The following is a 12,406-nucleotide window of genomic DNA, read 5'->3' on the forward strand; positions in this document are numbered from 1 at the left end:
TTATGAAAACATTCTCAGTGTTTTCTGTTTTTGGGCCACCGAATGTGTTTTTGCCTCATTTTTGTTCTCTAAAAATGAAAACAACCCCTTAAAACGTTACTGAACGGGACCTTAATTTCTAATTTCTTAACACCTTCTGGAGTGTTAAAGTCATAGCAAACTACAAGTTTGTGCACACTACTAGAAAACCATGGTATAAACGACAATTTTGTGTTATCTGACCAATTCGTGACCAATACTCTTTAGTCACATGTTATATTTGGTCAACATAAATATAGACCACATGTAATCTATGACTGATAAGTCCGTTTTCTAGTAGTGTGCGTTTTGGTAAGTTTGTTTAAGGCTTTTTGAACAGAAAGAGGACTGCACAATATTCATATCATGATGAGAAATTACTCAGCATAACTTTATACAAAAATTATCTACTTTGCCATCACCATTTAACTTTTCAGAATAGATTTAAGCAATAATGATACACTCCCTAAAATAAAATGAAGGGCAGAACATCAAAATTTAGGTTTCTTACTAAAATTTGAACATCAAAAGGTGTTTCTTAAGGTCTGTCGTCATCATTGGAGCTGGAATTTATGGAAGCACTTCCACCAATATTGCCTGAGTGAAGCTTCCACGTTTCTCTTCTTCAAACAGTTTTTTGTCATCGCTCACACCTGTCACCAACAAAGGAATAAAAAAATTGGATTATTCTCAGCCTATATCGAAGCATCGGTATGTTTCTTATGCCTCTATGGCCACCCTTCAGTACTGTATGCAACCCAAAACTCTTTGATACCCTCCTCCATGCATTTAATTTGTGACACATCATCACTACCAAAATCATGATACTTCTTCAATGAAGAAATATTGTTATAAAATAAAAATAAAAATCTCTATGCATTGAATTTGTGCCACCTCAGTATAACTACAAAAATCTTGATACTTCTAACTCAAGTTTTCTTCTGGGAGATCATCTAAGTCAAAGGTACAAGGACATTCTTTTTATTATCTGAATATTCCCATTAAATGAATTAAAAAGTTTATATATAAAGAAAAACGATAATTGTATTCATAAATTAGACACAAAAATCATTAGCCACAAAGATAAATACAAATACCCACAAAGGAGTAATATAAATGTGAAAGCATGTAGTAACCACAAAGGGTTAATCTAAATATAGGCCACATAAGGCCAGAAAAACTTCAGCATAAAAGCAGCAAGCTAGACATGAATCGCATCGTTCCAATCTACCAATACAGCTACAACTTTTAAACTCTCATCAATACCAAAAAAACAAGTTGAGGCTAGAACAATCAAGCCAAATGAAAAAAAGAAAAAACAGCAACACAAAGCCAACATAGCCACTATTACTGCTTCTGTCTCCGTCACCACAATCGTCGTTGCCACTTTGAAGACTGAGAACACCACCAAGATTGCAATCAAGAGCCAAAAACATATCTAACCACCAAAATCACATATCCAAGCACACATATGGGTAACCTAAAAAGAAACAAACAATATGTAATTCACTTAACAACTTTATAAAATACATCAAAACATCACATAAATATCACTCATCTTACATTTTTCGATGCAATAATATCAGTTAATTTTACATAATCAAGTTTTTATCATGTCTTTTTCAATAGATAACATAACTAAGTAATTCAATCTTTCTTGTGACATAATTGACCGAATGTAAGATTTGATCAACTTCAACTTTGAAAAGCTTCTCTCAACAAAGGCAACTGTGACCAGTATAGTTAACAAAATTTTGTAAGCAATCCATGCATTTGGGAAACAACTATCTGCTATAGCAACTCGCTCATCCCTGTATTTTATTTCTTTAGGCTAACTTTTCTTTACTGCTTATAGCTTAAATAATAATTGTTGAGTTTCCACTTTTTGGTTTTGGAGTGAATAATTGGGGTTTTTTTTCAAACAATACTTGGGCCTAACATAATATCCTGATATTAATATAGTACAATTTTTTTTAAAAGTAAATAAACTCAATAATAGGGAAATATTATTTTCGACACCAAAAAAAAAAAAAAACTCAATAATAGGTAAATGTTATTTTTCTAAAATCTGTTTTGTGGTCTTTTTGGTGGTTTTCTCATTGTTCTTGTGTTTACCTTTTTGTTGCATTTAATTTGTATTTATTTTATATTAAATTTATTGAAAATTAGTTTATAAAACTATGAACTAGTGTAGTTTACATAATTTAATGTGTACTTTTATTTCTAGAAAAATATATAAATTGTAAGTTGAAACTTCTTCTGTATCGTATAAGTCTTTTTCATAAAACTTTTTTCCTCGACTCGGGAAACTTAACTACGTATGCATGCACTGTCGCGAAGACTCCACGCGTTTCTTCCAACTTCTCTATCATGCACTATGCACTATGCATGCACTATGTGTGTGTATGTATATAGCTAGCCATAAATAACCTACCTATCAACCTATAATCGAGCAACCTCAAGCAAAGACTCAAAGAAAAAAATGGTTTACTCTGAGCGAAGAACCCTTACTATTCTTATGCTTCCATGGCTAGCTCACGGCCACATATCTCCCTTCCTAGAGCTTGCCAAGAAGCTTACCTCTAAGAGAAATTTCCACATCTTTATTTGTTCCACACCTGTAAATCTCACCTCCATCAAGCCAAAACTCTCTCCAAAATACTCTCATTGCATTGAATTTGTGGAACTTCATCTTCCGCATGATGATTTGCCTGAACTCCCACCTCAGTACCACACCACCAATGGCCTCCCTCCCCATCTCATGTCCACTCTCAAAAGGGCCTTCGATATGTCCAGCAATAACTTCTCCACCATCCTCACAGCCCTAAAGCCAGATTTGCTCATATATGATTTTCTTCAACCATGGGCACCCTCTCTGGCTTCGTTGCAAAATATTCCATCCGTCGAGTTCATCACCACCAGTGCTGCCTTGACCTCATTTAGTGTTCACCATCTCAGGAACCCTAGTGACAAGTTTCCTTTTCCTTCAATCTATCTTCGGGATTACGAAGCTAAAGAATTCAACAATCTCTTAGAATCTTCATCAAATGGCATCAAGGATGGAGACCGCGTACTGCAATGCAGTGATCTATCTTCTGGCATCATTTTGGTGAAGACATCTAGAGAGATTGAAGCAAAATATGTTGATTATCTCTCTGGTTTAATGGGGAAGAAGATCGTGCCAGTTGGTCCGCTTGTTCAAGAGCCAATGGATCTAAAAGTTGATGAGGAAACATGGATCATGAAATGGCTGAACAAAAGGGAAAGGTCTTCGGTTGTGTATGTTTGCTTTGGGAGTGAGTACTTTCTGTCCAGGGAGCAAATAGAAGAGCTAGCTCATGGGTTAGAGCTTAGCAAAGTTAGCTTTATTTGGGTTATAAGATTTCCAAAGGAAGAGAAAGGTAACAGGGTTGAAGAGGTGTTACCAGAAGGGTTTTTAGAGAGGGTGGGAGAGAAGGGAGTGATAGTGGAGGGTTGGGCCCCGCAGGCGAAAATATTGAATCATTCTAGTGTCGGTGGGTTTGTGAGTCACTGTGGATGGAGCTCAGTGTTGGAGAGCATCAAATTTGGTGTTCCAATTATAGCCATGCCTATGCATCTTGACCAGCCAATTAACTCTAGACTAGTAGAGGAAGTGGGTGTTGGAGTGGAGGTTAAGAGAACAGCAGAAGGCAGTTTAGAAAGAAAAGAGGTAGCAAAGGTGATCAGAGATGTGGTGGTGAAGAAAATTGGAGAGGGAGTGAGAAAAAAGGCATTGGAAATAAGAGACAACATGAAAAACAAAGAGGATGAAGAGATTAATGGGGTGGTGGAGGAATTTATGCAACTTTGTACCTAAACGTGTAGGATGATTATTGTGAGTTGCTCTCGTCGGTGTATAAAAATCAATGTTGGATTTCATTACTTTCAAGTGTTGTTCGTTTTCGTTGTACGTAGTTTGAAACATGTTGACCATTCAATACTCTTTCTAATGATTTTGAATGCTCACATCAGCAGAATATATGAAATTGTGAAATAAATATAATTTTAAAATACACCACTCACCATAATCAATCCTCATCAAACCCAATTTATGGAGACATAATCACATCATATCTTGTTGCTTTTTTTTTTTTTTTTTTTTTTTTTACAAAAAATGTTGTGCATTTGATTCCAAGCAATTGCGAATCCTTGCCTGTTATGATAGATATGTTCTTGGCTTACACATGTGCTATTTAAAACTGAGTCAAAAGGTCCATGTCGTCCCAATTGCAAATCATGCCACGAAACTGGCCCAGATTTGCATATTTATTTATTGGGCTCAAAGTATTAACTTATGAATATTTGCCTATGAGGTAAAAATAAATAGGAGTTAAATTATAATGATTCACATGGGAAACCTTGCATAATGAAATAAAATAAAATAAAAATAAAAAATTTTGAAAATGAGAACTAGTGATGCAGCCCATAAAGTGGATTTCGAAAATATAAGCAGATTTCAAAAACTGTTTGAAAACCTCATATTCATAAGTCATGAACACTCTCAGACAAACCAAAGAGCAAAATGGTGCGAAGGAAAGAGATGAGAGATTAAAACTTTGATATACAAAGCTATGTTCAGATTTTCTAAAAAAGAAGTAGCTTTCAAAATAAAATTTAGAAAACCCATTTCTATGTCATGAACACTCTCAGACAAATCAAAGAGAAAACCAAGTTTTCCAAAATAGTGAAAATGAAAGAGATGGGAGATGAAAACTTAGTATCCCTAACAAAAGTTTGAGAAATGAAACTTCAATAAAAGCCCAAAAGGAATTCAAGAACCCATGAACTCCTCTCCCAAAAAGCAAAACCAAAGTTATGCACAATCTCTCACTAGAACTCTTTTTCTCTCCCTAAAAGCCCATATGAAAAATGTAAAATGAGAGAGTTGGTGAGTCCAAACTAGCCCCAGCCTTTTTGGCATGTCAAAAAGACACTGGCAGCCAATGATTGGACTTATAATAAGCAAAATCATGTGCCATGATTAAAAATCTTGTGCTGGAAATACTTAGCCTATATGACTAGTCATCTAGGCAAAGTATTGTGATGTAGATGTTGATTCTCCTAATGATGCCCATTATGAATGAATGCACAAATTATCTTGGTTTTGTAGCCTCATAAGCTCTTCAATGTACTTCAACTTTCTACCAAATACCCAAGTCCTAATTTCTAAAGTTAAGCTAAGAGGAATTACATACATGACAACTAATGATGCATGCATGCACTAGCGGATCTAGAAATTTTTTAGCACAGGTGTAATTTTGAAGGCTAAAAGCTTTATTTATTATTTTATTTTAAAAAGAAATCGACAACCAAATATCCTTATAATTTAAACAATACCAGTGTCATTCATAATTTATAATAAAAAATAGTTTTTTTTTTTAAAAAAAAAGAAAAAGAAAAAAAAGGGCTTCTTAAAAGCCCTAGACGTTAAAGCCATTTTTAAAAGCCTTTTATCATTTATTAAGCAGTCCCTAGAATGCTTATTAAAGCCCACGAACACAGTCCAGCTCCTCGTCGCCCCTCCACATTTTAAAAGCCTGGTCCAAAATAACGTCATTTTGGCCAAGATGGTTTTATTTATTTATTTATTTATTTATTTATTTATTTATTTATTTATTTTTATTAAGGCTCGCTAGGTGCTGGGTGTTGAGTGCTGAACACTATAATGCATGCGATGCATACATAAAAATGTTATCTTCATTGAGCTTGATTGTAACACCCCGACCCCGAATTTTTCCAAATTTAACCCTTATTTAATTATTTAATTATTTAAGGGTATTTTAGTCATATTTTTAACCGGAGAGAGTTTGGGACCGTGACTTGTATTTTTGGATAGGTCGTGCTGAGAAGAGTTCATAGACACGTAGGGGGCTCGAATCGGAGTTGTAACGAGAGAGATATGGTCAAAAGAAATCCAGTGGCACAACCGTAAATATTTTGAAATGAGATTTTTTTATAAAAATCAGATTTTTCCCTCTCTCTCTCCCTGCGCAGAAACAGCCCCCCTCGGGTTACTGTTCACAGCGGCGGTTTTTGGGCCGCCGCCGCCGCATCCGGCCACCACTCGGGGTGGCACCGGTCCCCAAAGAACCGTGCCGTCTTCCTCTTCCCATCCCGACCGGTCTCAACCCCTGCACCGACCGGAGCTCGCCGGAATCAGGCGAAAATCGATCGGTTTTCACCCGATTTTCAGACCCTCCGTTCTCCTTCGTTTCTCGGTCAAATCGTTCGAGTAAGGTATGGATTCTCACCTATTTTTCGTGCTCTAGCTGATGGTTGGATAGGATTTCGTTAATTTTGAGCCTAGGATAGCTGATCTTCGATTTGAAATTCTGCCGATTTTGGGAGCTTGTTTTCGGCCACTTCCGGTCACTTTTTGAGGTAGGACCGAGAACAAAAGTGACTCCAAATAGGGTGTTATACCTAGGGTAGAAGTCTTGGCCCGAGATGTTGAGATTTTTCGGCGAAGCTTTATCGCTTTGGACACCCACACGCTGCCCGCGCGTGTGGCAGCGCGTGGGCACTGTAGCAGAGGGGCATTATTGTCCCAATGCAATCTCCTGGTTGTCACGAGTGCGTAGGATTTTGCGGATCTCAATTCGGACGTCGTTTGACTACCGAACGGAGAATCGCATATCGTGCGTTATCCGGGTTTGATAGGTTGGGACCGTTGGATGGACCCAAATTTAATATAGGTTAATCTAGGTAATTCTAGGATCGTGTAGGAATTCACGGATTGTGAATCGGAGCCCCGGATGTTCCGATTAACAATTTTAAAGTTTATATTTTATATTAACCGTTAGATCGTGCGATCGCGAGCGATCCGACCGTCCGGTCTGAACCAAACTTGCAGGACAAGTGTCCTATACCTTATAGAACTCATAGGAACTTTCGGATCGGAGTTTGGAGGTCGTGGTCCCCGTGGGCCCGTTTGACCAGGGTTAGGGTAGTTTGACCCTGGGTTGACCATGAGTCTCCCGGAGTAATCTCACCTTCTTAGGGGGATTATCTGGTGCTAGACTATGGTTGGGATTTACACAATATTAGAATTACTATTAAGTAATTAGATATGGTTGTACACGAGTACAAAAGAGTCTAGAATGTCAGTTCGGAGTGCTATACGCACTACCTTAGGTATCTCCCCGGATTTTGGGATTTACTATAAGCACCACCAAGTGAAAGTTAGGTCCCGCGTGGCGTAGGTTATCCGGCGTTGGGACAGACCCCATACGTGGCGTTGGTTGTACCGGCGTATGGGGAGATATTGTGATATTGTGTTGAGGTCGCACGTGGCGTAGGTTATCCGGCGTGTCGACAGGCCCCATACGTGGCGTTGGTTGTACCGGCGTATGGGGAGATTTGTGATATGATGTTGAGGTCCCGCGTGGCGTAGGTTATCCGGCGTTGGGACAGGCCCCATACGTGGCGTTGGTTGTACCGGCGTATGGGGAGATTTGTGATATGATGTTGAGGTCCCGCGTGGCGTAGGTTATCCGGTGTTGGGACAGGCCCCATACGTGGCGTTGGTTGTACCGGCATATGGGGAGTTATGTGATATGATGTGCAGGTCTCACGTGGCGTAGGTTATCCGGCGTGTTGACAGGCCCCATACGTGGCGTTGGTTGTACCGGCGTATGGGGAGATTATGTGAATTATAAAGAGATGAAATGAGGTATCGCCTAAGTATGGAACTGGGATGTATGGAAGAACTACGTGTGGCTTGATCCCTCGGTGAGGATACGTAGGCAGCCTAAGGTTGTTAGGTGCAGCCGCAGACTATTATTAGTCATAAAGGGGTATTTGATTTGTTGGGTAGTTGTTTAAGATTTATTGGAAGGCCGAAGGCCATTTGTGTGTATTGCATGAAATTATATTGTGCATGCTGCCAGTTGGGAATATAAATTGTGTTTTTATGCAGGTATAAATTTTGGGGAAATGTCCAATTTATAGGGGAGACTCTGCCGAAATTTCGGCAGAAAGTCTCGGTCTTTAGTAAGTGGGCCCGGCATCGGGGTGATGTCAGGAATTCCAAAGGGTTCGTCCCGGATTTTGGGAAAATTTGGGGCGGGTCCTTTGACCGGCTCCGCCGTAGCAGGATATTGTCCGCTTTGGGCCTGGCTACATTCTCACCAGCCCGCACGGTTTTGTTTCTGGGAGCTCACGAAGCAACTTCCCAGGGTGGTCACCCATCCTGGGATTGCTCCAGCCTCCAACTCGCTTAACTTCGGAGTTCCTACGAACCCGAAGCCAGTGAGCTCCCAAAAGGCCTCGTGCTATGAGGATGCGAGGTGTGCCATATAAGGCACATCACCCCCTCTCCGTTTGGTCGATGTGGGATCTCACATTGATTGCATTGGGAAATTATGAAGTTGATCTCAGCCACAGTAATCAACTTTGCACTAACTTGAACTAGCCTAAATTCTTTGAGCTTGATCATACGTGTGAGACTACATGTTTGTCAAGGAAAGCTAAAAACATTAGCTAAACAAAACCAAACAACTTCCTAGGCCTCGCCAGGCTAGCAAGCCCAAACATGGGCAAAGAAACCATGGGGGCCTAAGATGAGTCCCACTTGGGCTCCACAGAGTAAGTCTAAACGAGACTAATCATTTAGCAGCACGCCTCTAAGATGGGTCAACACTGATCCCCAAGATCTCCCTAATCAGCAGCAACAATCTAAGAGATGATGCCCGCATATTTTGAGCAAATATCTCACACGTCCCAAGTCAAATGGTTAATTGACTAGACGTGTGATATAACGAGCAATGACGCTCCAATGAATGTCATACGCAGCCTTCCACAACAATAAATCAGCCACCTATGAGTCATATAAAATTCAATCACAACCACAATAAGGTAACATTCCAACGCAACCTAAGAAACCGTAATTCTTATTGTCTGAAATTGACTTAAGCATCAGAGACTCTTTGATCAACACCACACCAGTGTGTTCAAAAGGCTCACAATCTTTCATTTTCTCTCAACTTTCACGGGTCAATTTTGTCCTCTTCAAGAGCAGACGAAATCATTCCCCACAAAACATTCTAATTTTTGCAAGTGACCCAATTGCCTTTGTAAGAGCATCTTTAAGAGAGATGTCAAATGAAAAAATTAAATTTAAATTTGCTAAGTTGCAATTATTTGATATTGTGTAAATTTTTTATTCACCCAAAATATCAAATACTATATTATTATTATATGTATCAAAAATAATAATAATAGGTATCGTAAAGCTTTAAAATAGAGCAACGTATAGGTTCCAATATTTAATAATATTTCAATACCATTTGACATCAAGTTTTATGGGATGCAATGAGATGTGAAACGGTCAAAGATACGCTTATTTATTTGGCGTGGATTCAAAGTTGACAGCAAATTCTTCCATCGGTGACAAAAGCTTGCAAATTGGTCTACGTCAAAATTGGAGGATGTTTCCAGAGAAGGTAAGAATTTTCACCCTCTTTTTCTTTTCCTTGACTAAGGTTTGTTACTATGTGCATCATAGCTTGGGATGCAAAACCATGAAAGAAAGGCTGCGTTTTTCATTTGAATAAATTCCATGGCAACTAAAATTTTCTAAGTACTCAGTCAACGTGCAAACTGGGTCCAAATTAAACCTGTAAACAAGTTTCTTCAAAAGTCGCATGAGAAACACCAAGACGTGGGACCAAAGAAAGCATCCACCAAATGAGCAGCCTCAGGGTGGCTCTTCTTCTATGGAAAGTTTCAGGGTCAATTTCCAGGTGATCCACTTTTTCAAGAAACACAAAGATATCCATTTTGACTAGCTTAACCAATTGGCTCATAAGACAGCCCTATTATGGCCACACGATCAACAAGTTGACCAGTTCTTCCCCTTTATAAAACCCAGATGTGTGGCCATGATTTGACTTTGATCCAAATTCCAAACTAGTGACATGGTCATTTGTGTTGTGTGTCTCCCAATCCAAATATTATCTAGACTAGTACAAGAAAGCTACGCGTACCTTAGTTGGCATGACAAAGTCATGGAATAGATATCATCAAGTCAATATCTCAACACCTATATATATGCGCACAATATGGCCATTTCTAAAACCAACAACACAAACGCTTCAAACACATTGAGATCAATTTGGAATTCTAAAAGCTCAGCAAATCTTTGTACAAGCAGCTCATTCTCATCCTTCTTTTCTTCTTCAATTCAGAATATCCGAAAATCAAGTATTATATCCATGGAGAGGCCAGAAGGATATCCACAAGTAGATGATGTTTCTACATGTATCGAGGCACCAAGCACAAGCACAAGCACATCGTTTTTGGGCACCAAGAACGATATGTCACTTCTTGAAAGCGGTCTACTTAGAAGAAATTTTAGTGACGTAGGTGAGAATTACTACAGGTTCCAATCAAAAGTTGGTAAGTCAGTTGATCCAAGGTTGCTAGCGTTGGTAGAATTCTTTAGGGAGCTCTATTTTCGAAGGTTGGAACTATTCAAGAAAATCTTTCCGGGTGGTCATGATGATAAGTTTCTTGAGGTGCCAAAGAAATTGGGTTTGATATTAGCCAAAGTGAAACCAGATCAAACCAAAGCGGTTCGGACTATGCAAAGGAGTTTAAGCATTGGTTCACCGCGAGATTTCAAAGGATACGAATCGGAAATGAGGCTTGAACGATTCAAGGTCAGAACTATTGATGTAGATGATGGTGGTGTACAAGGTGGCCAGGGTAATGAAATTAAGTCCAACGGTTCTAAATAGGAGTCATTCTCGGTATACAGCAGCCTTTCTGCACAGGGTCATTCACCTTTGAGAGGGCTGCCGTATGCCACAGCTCTACTCAAGAATTTCTCGTTGGGAGAAACAGAAAGGAAGAGGGTCAAGATGGTGAATGGATTACGGGCAAGTAGTGAGAATATTTTGACTTTTTGATAGGATATTCTTTGTGGATATAAACAAATAATGGTGCCTGACTCTGCAGAACTGCACCAAATTGAAACAAGTATCTACCAAAAAAAAAAAAAAAAAGAGACAATGAAACAAGTATGAACCTGAGCAGTTTCTTTGCATAGATTTAGCTTCAAAAATTGGTTTCAGCTTTTTATTGTTAAATGTGTTCAATAATTGAGTTTCATTCTGTACCTTTCAATAATGCAAGGCATTAATTTGGAGCCAATCTCAGCTGTTAACCCTATTCATTCTCTTTGGATCTAATTTTAACCCTATCATTTCCCCAAATAAATTCAAAAAGATAAAAAGAGCGTGCAAATTAACATGAATTAGTTAACAGCAAGAAATTGAATTAGACTGCACAAAAGAAATCAACAAAATTTCTTAGTTAACCCAAAAAATAATAGGAAAAAGAATTCTGAAGCAATAATTTTCTATATATTTATCATGGAAAATTTTAGACATACCACCTGAATTTACATCAATTCCAAATTATCACCTTAAAGCGACATACCCTAACCACATCCCATTTTTCATATAAAAAATTCGTACGACCCCTTTTCAAGGGTATTTTAGACTTTTCTAGACCCAAATTCTATTTTAAATTCCTTAAGCTCATTTGGTAACGTTTTTGGAAAATGCTTTTACATGACATTTTCAGAAAATGAAAACGAGAAACGAATTTGCATTTTCAAGATTCAAAAATGCGTATTGTAGCTTAATTTAAAAACAATTAAAACATGTTTGGTAGTACAATTTGAGAATACGAGAAATAAAGAATGTTGCATGTAATCAGTATGTGAGATTCGCAGATCTCTCTCGTCTCTGGCTCTTTTCTCAAACTCTCTCTAGTTCACTCTGAGATTCGCAGATCTCTCTTTCTCTTCTCTGGTTATTTTTTCAAACTCTCTTTGGTTCACTCTGAAATCCGCAAATCTCCCTTTGGTTCCTCCTCAGATTCGCCGATTTCGCTTTGATTCCACTAGTTGTTGGTTAATGGTGGTTTGATGGGTAGATTGGTTTGGTTGGATTTGACGGTGGTGGTTCAATTAGGCCCTTAATTTTTCAGAACTCTCCAAACATTTTTTGTTTTTTGTTTTTTTTCTTTATTCAAACTATTTTTTGGAAGGGGAATCGAACCTAGGACCTCAAGTGTAAGGGTAAATGCTCTTAACTACTTGAGCTACAAGCCCCTTTGCAAATGTTTTTTGTTTTTGGAAAAAAGCTGAGGACATATAGATAATGTGTTTCTCCTTCTAATAACATTCTCTTGCATTTATACACATTTTTTTAGAAGTATTTAGTTATATATCCATTCTTAGCACTAATGAGATAGATAAACTCTACACCATTTAATTTCTATAAATAAAACCCCAAAAAAACCCAAAAAAGAATAGCTGGACCTTTTGAATTTAATTTTGATTATTAAATTACTTTGA

At 38.2% G+C, this 12,406-nt stretch overlaps 2 protein-coding genes across 2 annotated transcripts; both read left to right on the forward strand.

The window, feature by feature from the left end:
• The first annotated feature begins 2,500 nt into the window (after nt 1-2,500).
• Nucleotides 2,501-3,856, forward strand: LOC117619958 (UDP-glucosyltransferase 29-like). Its single transcript, XM_034350034.1, has one exon. The coding sequence runs from the start codon at nt 2,501-2,503 to the stop codon at nt 3,854-3,856; it is 1,356 nt and encodes a 451-aa protein (XP_034205925.1).
• A 6,273-nt stretch (nt 3,857-10,129) lies between these two features.
• LOC117619503 lies at nt 10,130-11,045 on the forward strand. Its single transcript, XM_034349476.1, has one exon. The coding sequence runs from the start codon at nt 10,254-10,256 to the stop codon at nt 10,776-10,778; it is 525 nt and encodes a 174-aa protein (XP_034205367.1). The 5' UTR covers nt 10,130-10,253; the 3' UTR covers nt 10,779-11,045.
• Nucleotides 11,046-12,406: the final 1,361 nt, after the last annotated feature.

The sequence above is a fragment of the Prunus dulcis genome, chromosome 2 (genome assembly GCF_902201215.1).
Source record: "Prunus dulcis chromosome 2, ALMONDv2, whole genome shotgun sequence".
NCBI lineage: Eukaryota > Viridiplantae > Streptophyta > Magnoliopsida > Rosales > Rosaceae > Prunus > Prunus dulcis.